The 23,369-nt window shown below is 40.5% G+C and overlaps 1 protein-coding gene and 1 long non-coding RNA gene across 3 annotated transcripts in view; one reads left to right on the top strand and one right to left on the bottom strand.

Moving 5' to 3' along the window:
- The window catches only part of LOC150060938 (uncharacterized), an 85,393-nt gene extending 80,509 nt beyond the window's left edge, over nucleotides 1-4,884 (bottom strand). Inside the window, exon 1 of the long non-coding RNA XR_016536280.1 lies at nucleotides 4,695-4,884. This is a non-coding gene — a long non-coding RNA (uncharacterized LOC150060938). The remainder of the gene's footprint in view (nucleotides 1-4,694) is intronic.
- Nucleotides 4,885-4,962: 78 nt separating this feature from the next.
- The window catches only part of Ppp1cb (protein phosphatase 1 catalytic subunit beta), a 37,204-nt gene continuing 18,797 nt past the window's right edge, over nucleotides 4,963-23,369 (top strand). The window contains exons 1-2 of one of the 2 annotated variants that reach the window (XM_090337235.1): nucleotides 4,963-5,073; nucleotides 5,348-5,496. In XM_090337235.1, coding sequence (XP_090193361.1) covers nucleotides 5,445-5,496 — 52 coding nt within the window. In that variant the 5' untranslated portion in view covers nucleotides 4,963-5,073; nucleotides 5,348-5,444. The other variant, XM_090337233.1, reaches the window with a different exon arrangement.

Below are 23,369 nucleotides of genomic sequence, written 5' to 3'. Positions count from 1 at the left end.
ACAATGACTGAAGACATGCCTTATTCTTCTATTAGTATAAGAATATAAAAACTAAGTCTTGTTGGGCATGGTGGTATACACCTATAAACTCAGTTACTAAGGATGTAAGGCTCAGGAAGATCAAGGTCTGAGGCCAGCCCAGGCAAAAAGTTAGTGAGATAACCCTTCACTCCATCACAACAAATAAACTGGATGGATATTGTGGTACATGGCTATAATCTCAGTTTTGCATGAGATGTGAGGAGGACCACAATATGAGGCCAGCCTCAGGTACAAACTTGAAGCCTTATCCAAATAGTAACTAAAGCACAAATGGTTATAAGTATGGATCAAGTAGTATAGGGCTTGCCTAACAAGTAAAAGAGACTGAGCTCAAACCCCAATACCTTCCCTCCTGCCACCAATAAAAAGATATCCAAAAGCTTATGCTATTTGACTAAACGAATAGCTACCTTCAAGGTATACCTGATGAAAGTTAAATTTAGTACCATTCAAGACTATTGACTTGACTGAGAGGAATATTACCGATGGAAAGACAAGCGTTAATTTATTCATCTAAAAACTGTCTTGAGGCCATGCTTGCCTAGCATGCATGAAGACCCGGGTTCGATTCCTTGGCACCACATATATAGAAAAAAGCCAGAAGTGGTGCTGAGGCTCAAGTGGTAGAGCTCTAGCCTTGAGAAAGTCCAAGGACAGTGCTCAGACCCTGAGCTCAAACCCAGGACTGGCAAAAAAAAAAAAACAAAACAAAAAAACAACAACAAAAAAAACTGTCTTGAATTAACTCGGCAAGAAAGAGCTGTCTGTCACAACTTCCACATTTTGCAGTCTACATCTGTTCACATTCACATTCACTACTGGCCAATAGTGAGAAACAAATAAGAAAAGCATCCCAATAAAAGTCTCTGTTGTGTTTACTATAAGGTGCTCAACGCTATTGTCCATAATGGTCCAAAATTCCTTCTTTGAAGATAATCCACAGGGACCTCTCCCTGGTCTCAATGATAGCTGGGTTTCTGTGAAATCTGGTCTACCTCTGTCTACTAGATATCAGAGTTTCCTAGATGCTACCTATTAGGAAAAAATAAAAGCATAATTTTATTATGATTATGATGTCGCAAGTCCCTTTCAATGAGGAAGCATAAATAATACTCAGGACTTTTCCTTCACAGACATTTCTGTAATTATCCATGAATGAGTGAGTCAGATGTCTCCATAAGCCTCATAATATGCTGATGAATGTTCAACAACCATGATTCATAAATAAGCCAGGTATAGTAGTGTAAACCTGTAAGCCCAGCTGCTTCAGAGGCAGGAGGACTGAAATTTCAAGGCCAGCCTGGGAAAAATTAATAAGATCCTATGTTGAAAATAAGATACAAACTAAAAGGGCTATGATTGCCTCCAGTGGTAGATCACTTGCCTTTGAGGTCCTAGGTTAAATTCCTCAGCACAAGAAGAGAAAAAGTGGCCAATCTGTGACTGGTAAGGTTATAAGTGATTTTTTTTTTTTGCCTGGGTTTAAGCTCAGGGCCAGAGGACTGTCCTTGGATTTTTCTCAAGGCTAGAACTCTACCACTTGAGCCTTAACACTACTTCTTGCTTTTCTTAAGTATGTGGTACCAAGGAATTGAACCTGGGTCTTCGTGCATGCTAGGCAAGCACTCTACCACTAGGCCAAACTCCGGCCCCTTATAAGTGATTTTTATATCTTTTTCTATATTTTTCCAAACTTCTTCCAATAAGCACTTTTTTTTTTGTCAGTTGTGGGGCTTGAACTTTGGGCCTGGGTGCTGTCCCTGAGCTCTTCAGCTCAAGGCCATGACCCTACCCCTAAAGCCACAGGGAAACTTCCAGTGGTTAATTGAAGATAAGACTCTCACCGACTTCAGTGACTTTAGTACCGACTTTAGACTTTAGTGATTTTAGTACCTCGGCTGGCTTTGAACCAATCCTCAGATCTCAGCCTCCTGAGTAGCTAGGATTATAGTCATGAGCCACCAGGCCAAGCAGGCACATTTTACTCTGGGAAAAAAAAAAACAAAACAGGAATATCTTCTTTCATGGTAAATCTGCCCTGAACTGATGCAAGCTTAATTTTAAGTCTTTATCTTACACGATGTGAATACCCATTATTTTCATCAAAAAGAATAATTTGCATTGTGATAGGCTGCTCGAGAAGCCACTGAGGGGTTAATACAGTTTCTGTTCAACTTCAAACTCTGAGAGTTCTGAATGGATACCATTTTTTTCTTGCCAGTCCTGGACTTGAACTCACAGCTTTCTCAAGGCTAGCACTCTATCACTTGAGCCACGGCACCACTTCTGCCTTTTTCTATGTATATGGTACTGAGGAATGGAACCTGGGTCTTCATGAATACTAGGCAAGCACTCTCCCACTAGGCCAAACTCTTAGTCCTGGATACCATTTTTTTTTTTTTAAGAGAAAGATCCCACAGAAAAGTTGATTGGGCCCCTAGTCATAAAATCCCTTCATTTTCAAAACAGCTCATTCTGTTCCAAAATTCTAAGACAGTGAACTACCTGGTGGGAATGGAGAGGGGACAGCAGCAGGACATACCCAGAATCATTGCCCTGTGCCTTCAGGGAAACTCTGCTGATATTAGATACTTGACCTCCTTCTGTGTAATCCAGTTTCTTTTGAATGTCTCCTTTTAAGTGTATCTGCATATATTTGAGCCCTAATGGTAGATGCTTAAGTCCATTGGATTCAAGGGGTCGATGAATATAGGCAACACAAAGCATCCTAGGCTTTTACCAAAGGCTCATTGAAGATATTTGGGGAAGTGGCATGTGAGCCTAGGAGCTGTTATAGTCAAATCCTGGTTTCAGTTCAAAAAAAGTATCTTCTCCACTTGCAACTGAACTAATTTTTCTTTGATTTCTAGAAAACTGAGAGTCAAGTTTGTGACTTATCCCTATTACTGGAAACCCATAGGTCCTTGCACTGTGCATTTTGTATGCAAAACTGCTGGCTTAATAGTATCTAACTTGCTCTCAGTTCACTTTTGTTCTATTTTCTCTGTACTCATTTTTAATTTACTCTGCTTCATGCTTTATGTAACCTATCATAACCCCTTTCTTCTGGAATAAAGTTAGATTAAAAATACACATACTTTAACAAAAAAGAAAATGATGATAAGCCATTTCTTTCATTCTTTTTGGGAGAAAGGTTCTGGGAATTGAACTCAGGAACTCACCCTTGGTAGACAGACACTCTACCACTGAACCATACTGATAGCACTGATTGGGCTTGAACTGTCCACCTTTCTGCCTCTATCTTTCCAGTAGCTAGGATTATAGGCAAGTGTCATCATGCCTAGTTAAGTCATTTTTAGTGTCCCTAAAGGCCACAAAATGTAAAATCTACTCCAGGCAGGACTGCCATTATAACTGTTACCTGTTCTGACTTCATCATTAATTAACAAAATCCTAAAGCGGATAAGTAACTAGAAAACACATTGGGGAATCCTAGCTATAATTCATCTTGATAATCATAAAATCATCTGACTGGAAAATTATTTCTCCTCCTCCCTCTTCCCCCCACATTCTAGTCTCTATTGCCCAAGTTCATAAGGCACACACATTATAAAGCACCCAGCTCACACACTAACACACTTAATTGCTGTTCTTAAGAGTGCAAACTCTATGATTAGATGCCTGGGTTTGAATCCTAGCTCTGCTGTTTACTTATTTGTATGATTTGGAGTTAATCATTTGTGCTTCTATTAACCCCATTCACAAAGGAGAGATGCAGGGCTTTCTTTTAAAGATTAAATAATGCCATCTAAAACAATACTTAGGCATTTACAGAGATTTCAGTGTGTTAGCTATTATCAGTGACGTTGGTTAGTATCAACGATGTTAGTTATGATCAGCTAGTTATTATCAACCCGTTGCCTCTCTCTCCAGGTAGCATCAAGTCTGAGTCGGTGGGAAAGAGCACCTGTGGAATAGGAAAAGAACTTTGGTCTCGACCATCTTCTAAAGGAAGACAAATACTGTTTCTTGCTTTGATACTTTCAGTGGCTGCTCTTTTTCCTGTCCTTCTAGAGGCAACATGGTGCGATCACAGGAAAGCTGGATAATGGACCTTTCTAAGCCCCCCTGTTTCTCTCTCCTTTCCTTCTCTGATACTTGGTAGGTATGGTAAAAGATAAATAATTCCTTTAACCTGTTAGGAACTAAGTGTGGAAGACCAATGCTTACACAATCACAAGACAGATAGTATGAACAGGAGAGCTGTGGATAGGGGTTATCCACCGTGGATGGAAATGGGGGATAACGTGACGATGTGACTGATGACCTACAGAGAAGGGAGAGAGGGGTTCCCATGGAAATTGGCAGGACTGCTGATCCTTCCGATCCGTTTTAACTCTTGGTTCATCCAGGGACACAAAGGGTGACCAGACTTGTAGACAATTAGGTTATAAATGTGCTTTATCAAAGCTGTCTAGCAGAGAAGCTCTTTCTGGCTTTCCACACGCTTGGGTTTTAAACATGCAGTCCGCGTTTCCCGAGTAACAGACACAGGAGGATTGCATGCAACGCCAGGGAACGAAGCCAAGAAAAGCACATCCAGGCGGGAAGGGAGCAACGGCTAAGTCCTGCAGAACCGCGGGACCACCAGGGCAAACAGGAGAGAGAGAGAGACCACCAGTTCTGCCTACCAGCGTCCCGAGTAAGGAGAGCTTCCCGGGCCTGGCACGCCTGGCCTCGACCGCGCCTGCGCGGTCCACCGGCGAGTCGGCGCAGTGGGATGTGGAAAAAGATGGGCGGATGGGGGAACCACGCACCAGCGCCGCGACTGCAGCCTGGGCGCGGGAGATCGGGGCTCACAGCGCTTGCGCCCTAGTCCGTGATTGCGGGGGGGTGGGGCGGGGGAAAGGTGGGAGAGAGTAACGCGCAGTGTGGGGGGGGGGGAGGAGGAGGAGGAGGAGGAGAGAGCGCGGCGCGCATGCGCGGAGATCTGCGCGGACTGGCGCGGCGGCGGCGGGCTGGCTCTGTGGAGCTGGAGTGGCGCTGCGGGTGGGGCTGTCGGCGGCGCTGGTGAGCTTTGCGGAGCTGGGCGGTGCCGAGGATCGGAGGAGGAGGAGGAGGTGGTGGAGTAGGAGTTGGAGGTGGCGGCCTGGGTCTGACGCGGCCCGGTTCGTGGGGGGCCCGGGCTTGGGTGTGTGTGTGTGTGTGTGTGTGTGTGTGTGTGTGTGTGTGTGTTCGTGGTCGCGGGTGCTCGGGGGTGCGCGCGCCCGCGGCTCGACGGGGCGGGGGGCGGGCCCGGGGAGGGGGCGGTGGTCCCGGGGTCCAAACGCCGCGTGACTCGTAGGTGAGAGAACGCCGAGCCGTCGCCGCAGCCGCCGCCGCCGCCGCCGCCGAGAAACCCTTGTTGCCGCGGCCGGGAAGGAGAGGCTGGTGCCGACAAGATGGCGGACGGGGAGCTGAACGTGGACAGCCTCATTACCCGCCTGCTGGAGGGTGAGTGGGGGTCCCGGGGCCCCTCGCCGCGGAGCCGGGGCGGGGGGGGGGCCCTTCCGGCCCGGACCCGTCCCCGGGAGGGCCGCGCAGCCGGCGGGGGGAGCGCGGCGGGGCCGGGGCCGCGGGAGGACGGGCGGGCCCGGAGACCCGGACCTCGGGCCCCGGCATCGGGGGCAGCCCTGCGGGGACGCCGCGGGGGCCCCCTCGGCCTTGGTGCTGGCCCCCAGTGACCTTCCCGGGGAGGGGGGCGAGGATGCGTCCGTGGAATGTGTATTTCTTCTCTGTTCTCTTTGTGCGTCGCCCTTGGCTGCCTCCGATTGTTCCAGCCGTGAATTTTGCACAAAAAAAAAAAAATCCTCCTCCCCGGGCAGACTCTTGTATCCGTTGATTTTTTTTTATTATTTATTACAAGATGCTCTAGAGGGGGGGAAAAGGATTAGCGAGTTTGCCTACTATTTATTATCTGGCGTAAAGAAAATAGTAAAACACAATCTGGAGTCGGGTTGAAAATGCAAGTAAGCAATACGAAGCGTCTGGATACATTTGGTAAAAGGATTGCTTTCGTGGCTTAGAGATTTAAACAAGCTTGAGCCGAGTTCTAATTTGTGCACAAACTTAATAAAGGCTTGTTCTAAAGCCTCTCTTGGACTTAAAAGGAATGGAGACGTCTTCCCAGCATTTGAAGTTTGGGGCCCTTCATATTTTTATTTAGTTTCGTTTCGGGAGAAGCCTACGTATAGGAGAAAGAAAAAAGGTGGGTTGGCCAGGAGGTAAATGTATTATTGATCCTTTGCAGGATATTAGTCTGTGTAGATACAGTATTCGTCACTTTACCCTAAAATTTGCGTCATCACTAATTGTCTTGTGAGTGAGTAGGAAAGAATTTGTCTTTAAACCAATTAAAGTTGCCCTCTTTTTCCTCCACCTTTGAGGGATTGCATATGTAATGCTACTAATTTGCTTGTGAATTACGTGCAGGTAAATTGTGTACTTCAGAAAAACACTAGTACTTACATTTGGAAATTCACTAAAGAAGATTGACTGGAAGGGGCCTAGTGCTTTCAACTTAGGGTTGGATATCAGGGCTGTGTACAGCTCTGGGTAAAGAAAGCAGTGTATTTTATTTGCTCCAGATGGTGAAAGCCTCACTACAATCTAATAGAATAGATTGAATAGGAAGCAAAAGTTTTACCAGGAACTCTTGTTTACCTTTTTCTTTATTATCGAGTTATCCCTGGGAGGCCCCGGTGCTTGCAGTCTGTGTTCACCACCCAAGACTTGGTGGTCTGAGGAATTTGGGGGGAGGGGGAAACTTGTGCATGGTCTACAAAGGAATATAGTTTAAATTTTTTTTATATATCTTAACCCTCAAAGGATTGTAAACCTGCCATCCTATTTTTTTTTTTTGCAAATTTAAAGATTTTGTAAAGGCTAATATTTTATCGCAGTTTTTAATTTTTTTATATATTCAGTTGCTTAGTAAGCATAAAACTGTAGATTCATGTATTTAACAATGTTTGACCTGGAACTTTTTGAGTCAGAGATGTACCTTTTTATGATGACATAAAGGTAAAATATAAAAAACATCATGAGCAGAGCTCAAGGTTATTAGAAAAGAAGACTATGGAGGAAGTAGCCTAGGTGGTTTCAATGTTAAATGTTTAGCACTGCTTCCCCCCCATTATTATTGTTGTTATTATTGTAAGAATTCTAGTGCAGACACATTTCCTTCAATGTTTATTGAACATTTCCTTCAATGTTTATTGAACTCTTCTGTGCCCCGGCTCAGGGAATCTAAGGCTACACAGTCTCATGCAAGGAGCTCCCGGTCTAAACCAGTGATGTTTCAGCCTTTTCTGTTTCTTTGTTGAGCATACTATTTATTGGTAAAGAGTTTGGCTACTTAGTTCTGTAGAAGCAGATACAAGAATTACACTGCTTCCCAGAAAGATTCCAGGTTCCTTCCCAATCTAGACTCCCTTCAAAGATCTTGTACAATATAGACTTACATTTTTGTGAGATTCAGTCCTCACAAAAAACACTTTTGCTCAACCTTGGTTTTCATTGATGCTCTGTGTTAACTAAATTTAAATTCAATTAAAGTAATTGATACTTTGTAAAGTTGCTTAACAGACTATCTGTGAGTAGATTTTGTTAAATCAAAAATTAACCAATCATAAATATATAATTACAGTTAAATAAATACCAAGAGATCTAGCACAGTGGTGGCACTACAATTAATGATGAGTGGATATTATGTGCTGGCACCACAAACAAATGAGACAGATAATATTTCTGAATTATATATTTTTTTCTGTTGGTTGTGGGGCCTGAACTCTGAGCCCGAGTGCTACCCTTAAGCTCTTCAACTCAAGGCTACTGCTCTACCACTTGAACCACAGGTCTGCTTCTGGTTTTCTTGCTGTTAATTGGAGATAAGACTCCTATGACTTTTGTGCGTGGGCTGGCTTTTTTCTATGTATGTGGTACCGAGGAATCAAACCCGGGTCTTCATGCATGCTAGGCAAGCACTTTAACCACTAGGCCAAACTCCCGGCCCCTAGGTTTTTTTTTTTTTTTTTTAACAATTGCACAGTGTGTCAGATTGCCAGCCAGATACAAACATGTTCAGTAAATATTTTTCGTAGGTTACTTTTACTATTTTAGGTGGGCTTATAGTTACTGTTTATATTTTCAGAGTTTTTACGGCATTTTAAACTCTGCTGTTAATGTAAAACAAAACTACAGGTGGATTATTTTGACACTATATGTTTCTCCAGTATATTTTCTTGAATTAAATTTTACTTACAATGAAAAGTAAAGGATTTTTTTTTTCCACTTTTATCTACTGTGGTGACCCTGTTGTTACCACATTCTTGTGGCCTGTGCTTTTGACTGTTTAAATTGAAACTAGTTTGAATCCATTGAAATCTTTTCACTTTCCTTGTTCTCTAAGAAGTTAGGGTGGGATTATAGTAAAACTACCTGGGTAACTTAGTTCAAATTATAAAATCTGAAATTATTTTGCAGGAAATGGAATGAGTAGAATCTGATGTGTCTGGGATGAGGGTGGTATGGGAAACTGCTGCTGAGTAATTAAAACAGTGCCATAGTGCCAGCTCTGTTGCTAGCCTTGGACTTGATCCAGGTATTAAAAACAGGGACTGTACTAGTTGATAATGTCTATTGTTTATCCTGTCTTTGATAATACATAAGAAACTGTTGGATTCACTTTATAAACAGTATTTTACAAACAGGATAGAGAGTAAAAAAATTTTTAAAGAGTCCACCATAATTGTATAGCTCAATGCCATTTATTGAAGTTTTGATATATTTTTAAGTCACATACTTTATATAATTAGATTTTTCTTTTTTTTTTTTTTTTGTCTTGTCTTTGGTGATTCTGTACAGGGTCTCACATTTACTAGGCAAATGCCCTACCTACTTGAGTTTTGTCCCTACTCTTTTTTGGTTTTTAATTTTTCGAATAAGGTCTTGCGCTTGTGCCCAAGCTGGAGTCAACGTTGTCTATCCTCCAGTCTGCCACTGGAGTACCTGGGATTACAGGCATATGCTACTACCAGGAAAAAAAAAATTAAGAGGGAGGGGTGCAATACTGCTGGAATTTGAATTTAAGGTTTCATGCTTGCTGGACAATGTTAGAACACTTGATCAGCCTTCTGGCCCTTTTTTTCCTGGATTTGTTTGATTCTTTCTTTGCTGGTACTAAATTCAGAATCTGGAGCTTGCTAGACTGGTGCTCTATTCCTTGTGATATATCTACAGCCCTGCTTTTTGCTGGTTAAGGGCTGGTTATGTGGAGATAGATAGCATCTACTTTTCTGTGGAGGCTGGTCTCAAACCACTATCCTCCTCTTCATAAGTACCTTAAAAATCTTTGCAGTGTGATAGGTTTTATGGAGGTGAGGGGTGGGGTGTGTGTGTGAGTGTGCAAGTGTGGCAGTTGAGGCTTGAACTCAGGGCCTGGCCACTGAACTTCATTTGCTCAAGGCTACTACTCTACTACTTGAGCCACAGCTCCACTTCCACTTTTTTGGTAGTTTATTAGGAATAAGCCAGGTGTGGTCGCTCACGCCTGTGATCCTAGCTACTCAGGAGGCAGAGGTCTGAGGATCAAGATTCAAAGCCAGCCAGGCACAACAAAAGGACCTGAAACTCTTATCTCCAGTTAACCTCCAGAAAACAGGAAGTGGAGCTGAGACTCTAGTAGTGGAGGAGTAGCCTTAAGCAAAAGAAGTTTTTTGTCATGACCCACAAAAAAACAAAACGAAAGAAGAGTTTCTTGGACTCCTGCCTAGGCTGATTTCCAGTCATGACCCTTGGATCTCAGCCTCCTAAGTAGCTAGGATTACAGGCATTGACCACTAGTACCTAGCTCCTCCCCTTTTATTGGGGGTTGGGAAAGTTCTGTGGACTTGAACTCAGGGCCTGGGCACTGTCCTGAGCTCTCTCAAGGCTAGCGCTTTACCACTTGAGCCACAGCACCACTTCTGGATTTTTCTCTGTACATGGTACCAGGGAATTGAACCCAGAGCTTGTGCATACTAGGCCACACTCTTGGCCTTTCTCCTCTTTTTAATGACAACTTTTTGGGGGAGAGATGGTCATGTGGCTTGAGCTTGGTCTGGATGCTGTCCATGAGCTCTTCAGCTCAAGGCTACTACCCTACCCTTGAGCCAAGTCCCACTTCCCGTTTTCTGGGGGTTAATTGGCCTTTAATGACAAGTTTTGTCTATTTGAAGATTTTTTTTAAGTTTAATCCTTACTGTAGTGTGTATTAGTTTGTTTTACTGCTCGATAATACTCCATTGTGTGAATATACTAGCTTTCAAATACTTACTTTTAGTTGATGGATACTTGAGTTGTTTTCCCTTTGATTGTTGTGTAAAGTTCTGTTCTTAACATTTATGTACTGGTTTTTGTGTGGACTTCATGTTGTCAATTCCCTTGGATATTTCGCTAGAAATTGAATTGTTGGCTCATGTACTTTTTCTCTGTTTAGCCTTTTGAAGAACATCAGGCTGCTTAAAGCAGTTTGGTTTGAAGTGTTTAATTTTGATCCAGAAGTCTAAAAGTTAGGCAATTTAAAGGAAATGCTATCTGTTGACTACATTTCCACAGGGGAGGTGGTCTGTTGTGTGTAGATTCAGAGCTAGAGTTGGTGTGTGTATGGTGTGGTTTTTTTTTGTTTTGTTTTGTTTGTTTTTTGCCAGTCCTGGGCTTAAGCTCAGGGCCTGAGGACTGTCCTTGGATTTTTCTTAAGGCTAGACCACTACCACTTGAGCCTCAGCACCACTTCTGGATTTTTCTAAGTATGTGGTACCAAGGAATTGAACCCGGGTCTTCGTGCATGCTAGGCAAGCACTCTTATCACTAGGCCAAACTCCCAGCCCCAGTGTTTTGTTTTTTAAGCATGTAGAAGAGTAGAGATCACCTGAGGAATACTTTTTTTTTCTTTTGAGTGAGTGACATTGTTAAATTGATTGATACATTAGGGTTTTTACCCTCATGACTTGTCATTCTAGCAAATAAAGGTACCTTATGTTATAGGTGTTTCATTTTGCTGTTTACAGAGTTGGAGATTTATCTGTAAAGTGTCTGGATCCAAGATGAGGGCTAACTGCGTTTTAGAAGTTATTTAAATTTGAGTTAAATTTAAGTTTGGGTCAAGTTAGGAATTTCTATCTTAATCTTCATATTTATCAGAATATGAATTCTGAATTGCAGCAGTGGCAAATGACAGAAATTCATAGAAGATTTAAGGTACTTTAAAATAACCAAGTAAAATCATATTGTTTCTGAAATGTAAGTTGTCCTACATTTCAAAGTCTTGGCATATAAGGAAGCTAGAGAACAAATGATTTGGAAATGGTAATAGATAGGACAGTCTTGAGTCTTGGTAGATATATCTCAGGTAGACTACATGACAGTGGTAGTTTTTCTGCCTTGTAACATTCGTTTGTGTAGTGCTGTGATTTATGAAGGTATGGGTAACCTTCCTGAAAATCATGGGCCTCAAAGCTCTCCAATCCTAAATTTACCTGTTTCTATGCAAGGACAAGTAGAAACACTTAGGTTAAACCCAACGGGAAGATTGTCTTTGGCTCTTGATGCATGCTCACACTGTGAATGTGGAATTTTGACAGTTTATTTCACTGTAAAGAATTTATATTCTGCCAGGCACTGGGGGCTCAGACCTGAACTCAAGCTCCAGGACCAGTAAAATAAAAAAGAAAAAGAGCAGGCGCTGGTGGCTCACACCTATAATCTTAGCTGTTTCGGGAGGCTGAGATCGGAGTGTTGAGGTTCAAAGCCAGCTGGGGCAAGAAAATTCATGGGACTCGTATCTCCAATTAACCACCAGAAAACTGGAAGTGGTAATGTGGCTCAAATTGTACAGCACTAGCCCTAAGCTGAAAAGCTACGGACACACTCAGGCCAGAGTTCAAGCTCCACGATTGACAATCCCCCTTCCCCTGCCAAAAAAAAGAAGTTGTATTCTAAGTATGTTAATCAGAATATCACTGAGTAATATAAGTTCACATGGCATCAATTACAGGGTGACCAAAACACTCTTAAGTCTAATACTTGACTAGTACCACTTTAGCCTTCCTCCTAATATGCTTCCAATTTTCAAGTTTTAAGGAATCAAAGTTGAATTTGTTATAATAAGTCATTAGTCGTCTAATATGTGCTTATTCTGATGGTATATCTAACAGTAATAACTCTGTTTACGTAAATTGAGAAAGATTCATCATAGGTATCTGTAGATTGATTTGTTCAAATAATTCATCTGTTCAGATAATTGGGCCAAAATATGAAAAGAAAATGACCAAACTTCTGAATGAGAAACTTGAAAACTTTTGAGAAAAGAATAAAATAAAAAGTAATGACAGAGGGATAAATTCTGTGGCTTTCAAATCAAAGCTAGAATAGTTAATATGAATCCAGAATAACTGTTGTTTACCCAAAAAATATAGTAATATATAATAATTAAGAATACAGATTTTGTGTATATTTTAATTGCAGCTCTGACCCATTTCCTCAATATACTGAAAATCAAAGTACCTACTTATATATGTTTTTATATGTGTTAAGACATAAAATGTTTTTCAACACAAAGCTGTTGTTGGTTAGTGTAAATCTGAGCTAATAGGTTATAGGTATCTTGGTATGCTGCTGAGCCCTAAAGCTTCCTCACTGGTACTAACTTTTTTTTTTTTTTTTTTTTTTGCTGCAAGTCCTGGTCTTGAGCTTGGGGCCTGAGCACTCTTTCTCAAAGCTAGAGCTCTACCACTTGAGCCTCAGCACCACTTCCGGCTTTTTTCTATGTATGTAGTACTGAGGAATTGAACCCGGGTCTTCGTGCATGCTAGGCAAGCACCCTACCTCTGGGCCAAACTCCCAGTCCTGTGGTACTAACTTTTGAGGAGGCTCTTTGTTGAAAATACCTAACCAGTAATGTGTCTTGCATTTCATGTCTATTGTATATATTTCTGTATTTATGTGTAAACATTTTTTTCCTGTTCCCTTTTATCTACGGTTTATAATCTGGATTGTCATAACAGTATTGATTCTGAACCAGGCAAAGTATCGGTAGACAGAATAAAATGGTGAAAAGTATTTTTAGGAAATCATATGTTTTCTTCTGGCCCTAATGACCAAGGCATCATATCGTAAGCTTTGAGTCTTATGCATGACTTTGTGACATGAATTAGTCATTTGGAAACTGGTTACACTCATACAGATGTCTGTTGACAAACATATACTACAAGAAAGTCACATTTATTAATACTATAAACAGTATTAACATCTAGAGATGTTATCAGCTTCATGATGGTTGATACAGAGTTTCTAGAATTTTATTATTGGCCACTGTATTTTCTCTAAATGACAGCCCTACTTTCAAGAGTATATATTAGATATATGTCTGAATAGCCATAGTTTGTCAGTTGTGCTTTCCAGTAAAAATATTTGTGGGGAAAAAAAGCAACTATATCAGCTTGGAACGAAACATTTTGTTATAGAGTGTAGCAAAAGCATTTTAGGATACTTTTTCTGTTTTCTCACATAGAACATATGAGGTTTAATAAAACTGATCATTTTTACTGCTTCATTAGGCATTGTTAAGTGAAGCTGGCCTTCTTTCCGTTTCACTGCAATATGTGAGCCACATATTATGACTTGAGATATACTTTGGTTACCTTAGTATATGTTATGGTACCAGAAATTTTACCCATCCTTGCTTTTACACCATGAATGCAGATGTCAACCCAGTGAAAAAGGAGAACCATAATGCTAGGGCACTTTATTCCTGAAATGTCCAGCTTTCATTTATACCTGTCACTTTAATCTTACTACACCTGCTAGTTGCTAGTGTGCCTGAAATGATTTTTCATTTGGTGGAGAATTCATAAAAACTCTAGACCTATTCAGAAAAACATTTGTGTACATATATTTTCAAACAATTAGGAATAGTATACAAAGCTCATACAAGGCAAGTTTTGAATGAATTAAAAGTATATCAACTGCTTGACCCCCTTTTTTTTTTTTTTGCCAGTTCTGGGGATTGAGTTTCTTGTGTTCAAAGCTAACACTCTACTACTTGAGCCACAGCACCACTTCTGGCTTTTTCTGTTTATGTAGTACTGAGGAACCCAGGGCAAGCCACATTCCCTGCCCTATCTTGTGCTTTAATTGTTGACATTGATCCCGGTGTCCTCAAATCTTTAGCCATTGTTCTTTTTTTTTTTCCTATGTTTTTTTTTTTTAATTTTATTTACTTACTTACTTATTTATTTATTTATTTATTTTTGCCAGTCCTGGGCTTGAGCTCAGGGCCTGAGCAATGTCCTTGAGCTTTCTCAAGGCTAGAGCTCTACCACTTGAGCCTCAGCACCACTTCCGGCTTTTTTCTATGTATGTGGTACCAAGGAATCGAACCCGGGTCTTCATGCATGCTAGGCAAGCATTTTAACCACTAGGCCAAACTCCCGGCCCCGTAGCCATTGTTCTTGCAGAACAACTAATAGTATTTTCTCACAACACATTTCATTGCCTTTTCCAACCAAACATAATTAAGTGGTCATTGATTAATGATTTCATGTGGTTAACAACTGAGTCTTTTTGAGACTGATTTCAGTCAGACCTGTTCTTTATTTTTGTCTTCAAACAATGGAATAGCTGCTCAAATAAGAACCTAAACATATAGAATGTGGTTGTTGGCTTATATATTAAAAATTCAAGTGGTTCCATTAATTTTTTTTTTTTTTTTTTTTTTTTTTTTTTTTGCTGGTCATGGAACTTGATCTCTGGGCCAGGGCAGGGCATTGTCCCTAAGCTCTTCAGCTCAAGGCTACCACCCTACTCTTTGAGCCATCGTGCCATTTTCACACAATTTTATTTATTTTTATTTTATTTTTGCCAGTCCAGGGGCTTGAACTCAGGGCCTGAGCACTGTCCTTGGGCTTTCTTAAGTCTAGTGCTCTACCACTTGAGCCAAGTGCCACTTCAAGCTTTTTCTGTGTATGTGGTACCAAGGAATCACACCTGGGTCTTTATGCATGCTAGGCAAGAACTCTACAACTAGGCCCCACTCCCGGTCCCTGTTAATATTTTTGAGAAATACTTTTCCAGGGATTAGACACAATGAGACTTAACCCAATTATTTCACCTTATATTATCACTCACAACTTTAGTAGAAATAATCAGGGTTTGCTGACTTCTAAGTTAATTTATACAATCATGGTTATAACAGGAAGGTAGAAAAACTATTTCAGGGGCTGGGAATTTGGCCTAGTGGTAGTGTGCTTGTCTAGCATGCATAGAGTCCTGGGTTTGATTCCTCAGTACCACATACATAGAAAAAAGTCAGAAGTGGTAGAGGTGCTAGCCTTGAGAAAACCCAAGAACAGTGCTCAGACCCTGGACTGGCAAAAAAAAAGAAAAAAGAAAAACTGTTCCAGGGTTCAGCAAAACAAAGCTAAAGAAAGGATCATATCTGGCCTGATATGTTTTTGCATGACACACGTCTCAAGAACAATTTTCTACATTTTTCAAGTGGTTTAGGTCATGTACAAGAGGTTTTATTTTTTTTGAAGTATCAAGTCAGCTGGACTTTTTTGCCAGAAGCATTTCTTAATTTGTGATATAAGCTGGCAGTCTAACTGGGCTGGAGAAGAAAGATAAAAGTCTTTAGTTGGGGGCCAGGAGTTTGGCCTAGTGGTAGAATGCTTGCTTAGCATGCACAAAGACCTGGCTTCAGTTCCTCAGTACCACATACATAGAAAAGGCTGGAAGTGGTGCTGTGGCTCAAGTGGTAGAGCTCTAGCCTTGAGAAAGCCCCAGGACTACAAAAAAAAAAAGTCGTTAGTTACTTAAGTAGTTGAAACTTAACTCCACTAAAGAAAGGAATCGCATAGAGGGTTGGGAGTTTGGCCTAGTGGTTAAAGTGCTTGCCTAGTGTGCATGAAGACCGGGGTTCGATTCCTTGGTACCACATACATACAAAAAAAGCCGGAAGTGGTGCTGAGGCTCAAGTGGTAGAGCTCTAGCCTTGAGAAAGTCCAAGGACAGTGCTCAGGCCCTGAGCTCAAGCCCAGGACTGGCAAAAAAAAAAAAAAAAAAAAAAGAGGAATCGCATGGAAACTAACCTGGAAATCTGTATCCAGTTCCCTTTGAAGCCCTTGACTAACTTTAGGTGTATACATGTACAAAAGAAGATGCTGAGAAATGCAGCAGAAAATAATAGCTAGGAAGCCAAAGATCTGAAGAGATAGTTCAGCATTCTTCTAGTGCCAGAGAGGCAGATTTGAGCACTGCCAATTAGAAGGGTCTTATTATATACCGAATTTGCACTGAAGCTTGATTGAGGCTGCTCTCTTAAGACAGTGGGCAAAACTGAAGTGATCCAGCCTTCTAGAAAATGTGGATGAGCTGCTGTTATTCTACTGAGAAAACAACCCCTGTTAGTGCTTTTAGAATATTTGATTCAGCTAAAGAGGTCAGGGACACGCCCAGGCAGAGTTCAAGCCCCATCACACACACACACACACACACAAAATTCGATTTATAATTCAGTATATGGTAAAATACTAGAGGGTATGCTAATAAAATTGAATTATTCATATACTGAGGAAAAAAGCAATCCATAACTCATTTAGGTATTAGTTATTACATAAGAACTTTAACTGATGATGAATTTTATTAGCGACTTTGAAATGAATATGTGTATATATATTATATGTGCATATGTGTGTGTGTATATATGTATGTATGTATTTATAAAGTTAAAAATTTGGGGGCTAGGAGTTTGGTCTAGTGGTAGAGTGCTTGCCTAGCATGCAAGAAGACCCAGGTTTGATTCCTTGGTACCGCATACACTGAAAAAAAGCCGGAAGTGGTGCTGTGGCTCAAGTGGTAGAATGCTGGCCTTGAGCAAAGCCCAAGGACAGTGCTCAGGCCCTGAGTTCAAGCCCCAAGACTGGCAAAAATAAATAAATAAATAAATAAAAATTTTGGTTGTTGTGCTGAATGTGGTGGCATAAGCCTATAATCCTAGAGGCAGAGGCAGAAAAATTACAAATTGAGGCAACCCTGTGTGTGTGTGTGTGTGTGTGTGTGTGTGTGTGTGTGTGTGTGTGTGTGTGTGTGTGTGTGTGTTTAATGGGTCCATCAGCAAATTAAAAACAGCAGAAGAGATAGTAATGTTAGAATAAGTAGTTTGGAAGAAAGTTTCCTCTGCTGAGATAGACTAGATAAGAAAGTGTAGGAAAGATTATGAGAAATATGGAACACAGTAGAAAGACCTAAATGCATAATACAAGTCTTAGAAATTTTGAGCAGCTCTGTTTCCATGACAAGGAAAGAGCTGAAAACAAAGAGAAGAAACTCTGAATTCTCAATAGGATAAATACAAATAAAATTGTAAAGGGGATGAAGTTGTGGCTCAAATAGTAGGCCACCTTTGTGCCTAGCAAGCTTTAAGTTCTGCTACCAAGAAAGGAAGGAAGGAAGGAAGGAAGGAAGGAAGGAAGGAAGGAAGGGAAGAGGAGAGGAAAGGGGAAGAGAATAAGGAGCTGGGAGCATAGCCTAGTGGTAGAGTGCTTGCCTAGCATGCACAAAGCCCTGGGTTTGATCTACCATATACACAGAAAAAGCCAGAAGCAGCGCTGTGGCTCCAGTGGCAGAGCACTAGCCTTGACCAAAAAGTGTCCAAGGACAGTGCCCAGGCCTAGAGTTCAAGCCCCAGGACTGGCAAAAAGAGGGAGAGAGCGAGAATAAGCTCTTTAAAGCACTGAAAGAAAAAATAATGCTAACCTAGAATTTTTAGTGAAGGCAAAATAAAGACAAACTAAAGCTGAAAAAAATATTACTAAAAAATGACACTGGAAAATACTAAAAGAAATTCTTCCTATTAAAACAAAAATGATTCCAAAGCCAGGCTTCAGTGGCTCATGCCTGTAATCCTAGGTACCCAGGAGGCTGAGATCTGAGGACTGCCGTTCAAAGCGAGCCCCAGGCATGAAGGTCTGTCCATGATACGCTTATCTCTAATTAACCACCAGAAAAACAGAAGTGGCACTGTGGCTCAAGTAGTAGAGCAGTATCCTTGAGCCAAGAGCTTAGGGGCAACACCCAGGCACAGAGTTCAAGCCTCATGACTGACAAAAAGAGAGAGAAAAAATGATTCCACAAAGAACTACAGAGCAAAATGGAACAACAATAAGGATAAATTATATATAAATCTATTTGGATTATTTACAATTACTATTGTGACTTAGGTTAAACTATGCGAAAATGATCCATGATGTCTATGGAAGCTCATTTGTAATATTTAGAGTACTAATAAGAAAGAAAATGGAATAAGTTGAGTACTCCAAAGAAATTTGAAAAAGAAGCAGAACAAATAGGATAAACTTTACTGGCAGGATGATATAATATATACCTAAGCCTAACACTGTCAATAATTATAGTAATTCATACAAAAGAAACAAGCACTGAAATTAAGACCAGGTTCACAGAAACTACTGTTTACAAAGGCCCTGCTTTAAATTTAAGGACATAGAAGACTAAATTTCAAATTAGAGAAAAAGTGTATCATGTACATAAATAAGAAAAGGCAAAAATAGATAAGGCAAAAATTCCATGAAGAAAACACTAAATGATTTATTGTGAATGTTTTGTAATTAGATTCATTAAAGAATTTCTTTTTTTTCATATATCATTAAAGAATTTCTTTCTTTTTTTTTTTTTTGCCAGTCCTGTGGCTTGAGCTCAGGGCCTGAGCACTGTCCTTGGGCTTTCTCAAGGCTAGCACTCTACCACTTGAGCCACAGCACCACTTCTGGCTTTTTCTATGTATGTGGGGTGCTGAGGAATTGAACCCAGGTCTTCATGCATGCTAGGCAAACACTCTTATCACTAGGCCAAACTCCCAGCCCCCTCATTAAAGAATTTCTATTCAAAATTATTTTTTAATTTCATTGTCAAGGTAATATACAGAGGGCTTATAGCTACATAAGATAGTACATTTCTTTTTTATTTGTTTGTTTTGTTTTGTTTTCCTTTGGTCGTGGGACTTGAACTCTGGGCCTAGGTGCTGACCCTGAGCTCCTCAGCTCAAGGCTACCTCCCTACCCTCCCCCTTGAGCCACAGCACCAGTTCCGGTTTTCTAGTGGTTAATTAGATATAAGAGTCTCAGGTCCTTTTGTGTCAGGGCTGGCTTTGAACCTGGATTCTCAGATCGCAGCCTCCTGGGTAGCTAGAATTATAGGCATGAGCCACCATGCCCAGCTTAGTGAGTACATTTTTTGTCAAACATTGTTACTCCCACCCTTTTTTACTCCCATTTTCCCTTCCACCTCATAATTACTTTAAAATGCTGAAAATACCCAGTGTTTACAAAGTGTAGAGTTTTGTGGGATTATAAATTGGTATAATTAAACTTCCTCTGTGATCCATTAATGTGACTGTCATGAGGCCAGCCTGAACTTCATAGTGACACTGGCCATAGAAAGCACCCAGGGTTGGCAAAGAGTAATATTGTTCGTGGGATTGTAAAAAAAATTGTACAACCACTTTGAGAAACAGGTAGTATCTGCCATCTTAAACTAATAGGCCTTCTCTGTGGCGTATTAATTCTGCTCTTGTAGAAATACCCAAGAGAAATGTGCACGAATATGAATGCTCATCGTATCTGCAAAGTGGAAATACATTGTGGCTTTTCCATATATACAATAGAATACTTTAGATTATTGCCAAACATAATTACAGTTAAAATTAGATAGTGGATCTTATGAAAATACAACATACTTTTTGTTTAAAATTGTCTAAAATTAAAAAATAAGTCATTTCTCTGTTGTAAAGGAAATAATATTGATGTTAGACATTGCTATTATTGCCTAAAACACAAAAGAACCTTCAGAGTTGTAAGAACCATCTATCTGATGGTGGTTACTCGGTCTATAACAGTGAAAAACTCACTGAGTTATACACATAGAGTCAGTGGACTTTCATTTGAATATTGTAACTCAAAACATTTTACTTTTAACAGTATATTATATATTTGCTATAATGAGATCTTGTTTGACTTCAAATTGCTAGAGACTGAAATTCTTCCCAGGAGTGTGTTACTTTTCTGCAATAGTGGGGGTTTTGTTTATTTGTTTTGCCAGTCCTGGGCTTGAGCTCAGGGCTTGAGCACTGTCCTTGGACTTTCTCAAGGCTAGTGCTCCACCACTTGAGCCTCAATACCACTTCCAGCTTTTTTCTATGTATGTGGTACCGAGGACTCGAACCCGGGTCTTTATGCATGCTAAGCAAGCACTCTACCACTAGGCCAAACTCCCGGCCCCAATATAGTGGAGGTTTTTTTTTTTTATTAAAGAATTTATTGGTATTGATTTTTACATCATATTTCAAATGACGTGTTTAACAAACAAGTATTCAAGAAGGGAATCTCTATATACAATCACTGGCACTTAGATTTTAGAACATAAAATTAGGCTGACGGTTTGTATGTCACATATATTAATCTATGTAATAAAACATTATGTCTATAGAGTCATAAATTTCTATGTGTATGTAGTTGTGCTTATATTTCTAATACCATGCCCATAGTATTGGGTACACAAATATTGAGTCCGAGTCCTCTCTCTTGTACTGTTTGGATCTAATGTCCACATATTAAGGATACCATGCGCCTTTTGTTCCTTTGGTCTTGACTTGTCTCACTCAACATGATTCATGCCATTATTTTATCTTGTCTGTTGGCTATGTGAATTCCATTGTATAATATATATATATATATATATATATATCACATTTTTTGTAACCATTCATCTGCAGTAGAGCATCTGGATTGTTTCCATCGCTTGGCTATTGTGAATAGTGCAGAGATGAACATACTGAGCAGGTGTCCTAATCATATCCTGGGTTATGATGGATGTTCAGGATAGATAGCAGCCCAGGAGTGGTATGGCAGGATCATAGGGAAGGTCTATTTTCAGTTCTTTAAGAAACCTCCACACTGCTTTCTAGAGTGGCTGAACTTGCTTACAATCCCACCAGCAGTGCATTAGGGTTCCTTTTTTTCCACAACCCCACCAGCATCTGTCATTGAGTTCAAATTTTTTTTTTTTTTTTGCCAGTCCTGAGCACTGTCCTTGGACTTTCTCAAAGCTAGAGCTCCACCACTTGAGCCTCAGCACCATTCCGGCTTTTTCTTTTGTATGTATGTGGTACCGAAGAATCGAACCCGGGCCTTTGTGCATGCTAGGCAAGCATTCTACCACTAGGCCAAACTCCTGGCCCTCAAAATTTTTTTGAACCTAGGTCTTCATGCTGGACAGGTACTCTATTGCTTGAGACACACTCTGTAGCTCACCCAGGAAAATTTTGGGCCCCAGATTTTATGTGGCAAAGAGAAAAGAATAGTGGTCTTTTTTAGAATACTGCTTCTGTGCTGTTCTGTCAGTTTTCATTTCTTTCAGCCTTGTAAAATCATTTCTTGATCTTGTACAAATTAATCTCTGTCATTTAGTGGAGATACTTCCCTTTTGAATACTTGAAACTTTGTACCTAGTGAAGTACACAGATACATAGTATCTTCATAATTCATTGAGGCCCTTTTTAGAATCATACAAGTCACTGGAATCCCTTGTAATCATGTGATGAACAAGGCCATTGGCTTCTTGCCCCACCCCCTTTTTCCCCAGATGTTGAGAATTTGAAGTGCTTTTAGGAATTAGATCATGTCTAGGATTTCAAAAGAGCTGCTGGGCTTGCTCTGAAGCATCTGTCATAATTTTACCAAACATTCAGCAAATTAATTTTTAGGATGGAATAACTTGCTTAGTGAAAACATCTAGAAAAATTGATTATGAGCTGGGCACTGTTGGCTCACTCCTGTAATCTTAGCTACTCAGGAAGCTGAGATTTGAAGATCGCAGTTTAGCCAGCCTGGGCAGAAAAGGCCATGAGACTCTCCAATTAACTCCCAGAAAACTGGAAGTAGCACTGGGGTTGAAAGCAGGACAGAACACTATCCTTAAGCGAAAAGGCTCAGAAACAATACCTAAATTTAAGTCCCACAACAAACAACCAAAAAAAAAAAAAAAGATTATGAATGTTCTATCAGTAAGGAAGAAGAAAATATTCTATGAAGTTACTGACTGTAAGGTATCTCATACCTTCAGAGATATTAACTGGAAAAAGATGTGTATCTTAGGAGGGCATAAAACAATGTTCAATAAGAAATGTACTCACTACCTTATGTGTGTAACTGTAACCCCTCTGTACATCACCCTTTAAAAATTAATGCCAAGTTTAATAATTATTCATAAATTTTGACTGGTATTTCAGCCAAGTATGAGTAGCTACTCCAGGGGGCTGAGATCTGAGAATTGTGGTTCAAAGCCAGTCCTGGTAGGAAATTCCATGAGACTCTCTATCCCTCCCCCCCCAAAAAAAATACTCAGGGAAAAAAAAACAAAAAACAGAAATGGTACTGTGGTTCAAGTAGCAGACTTCTAGTCTTGAGTACAGAGAGGCTCAGGGTCAGAGCCGGAGTTCAAGCCCCAGTACCCGGGCGGGCGGGGGGGACCCAAAGGCCTTGAACTCGCTAGGCAAGCACTTTGTCACTTGTGCTATCCCATTAGTCTACAAATAATATATTAAGCACAAAGTTGGCCATTTTTGTTACCCCCCCCCAAGAAAAAACCTAAATAACATATCACAAATAGGTAACTGATGTTTGAGAACTTGAGCTAATGTAAAAAATATACATTCCTATAACTTATCAGCAGTTTTCTGATCCTTGAATTTCAGAAATTGCCTTATTAACTGGGGGGTGGGATGTCTGTGTGTACATTATATCTGTCCATCTTGCAGATTGCATTGGCTCTATCTGTAAGCTTATTCAATACTAGTACTCTACCTTAAGCCAGAGCTCCACTTCCAGTTTTTTTTAACTCTTTTTTTTTTTTTTTTTTTTTTTTTTTTTTTTTTGCCAGTCCTGGGGCTTGAACTCGGTCTGAGCACTGTCCTTGGACTTTCTCAAGGCTAGAGCTCTACCACTTAAGCCGTAACACCATTTCTGGCTTTTTCTATGTATATGGTACCAATGAATTGAAACCGGTCTTCAAGCGTGCTAGGCAGGCACTCTTACCGCTAGGCCAAACTCCTGGCCCACTTCCATTTTTTTATTGGTTAACTGGAGAAAAAGATTTTCCTGCCTACTCAGGGCCTGAGCATTGTTCCTGAGTGTCTTGCCCAAGGATAGCACTCCACTACTTAAGCCACAACACTATTTCCTGCTTTTTCTGCTTATATGGTACTGAGGAATCAAACC

The sequence above is a fragment of the Megascapheus bottae genome, chromosome 7 (assembly GCF_031878675.1).
Source record: "Megascapheus bottae isolate mThoBot1 chromosome 7, mThoBot2.hap1, whole genome shotgun sequence".
Classification (NCBI taxonomy): domain Eukaryota; kingdom Metazoa; phylum Chordata; class Mammalia; order Rodentia; family Geomyidae; genus Megascapheus; species Megascapheus bottae.
Note: the sequence above shows the minus strand (reverse complement) of the source record. Positions and strands in the feature narration are given on the sequence as shown.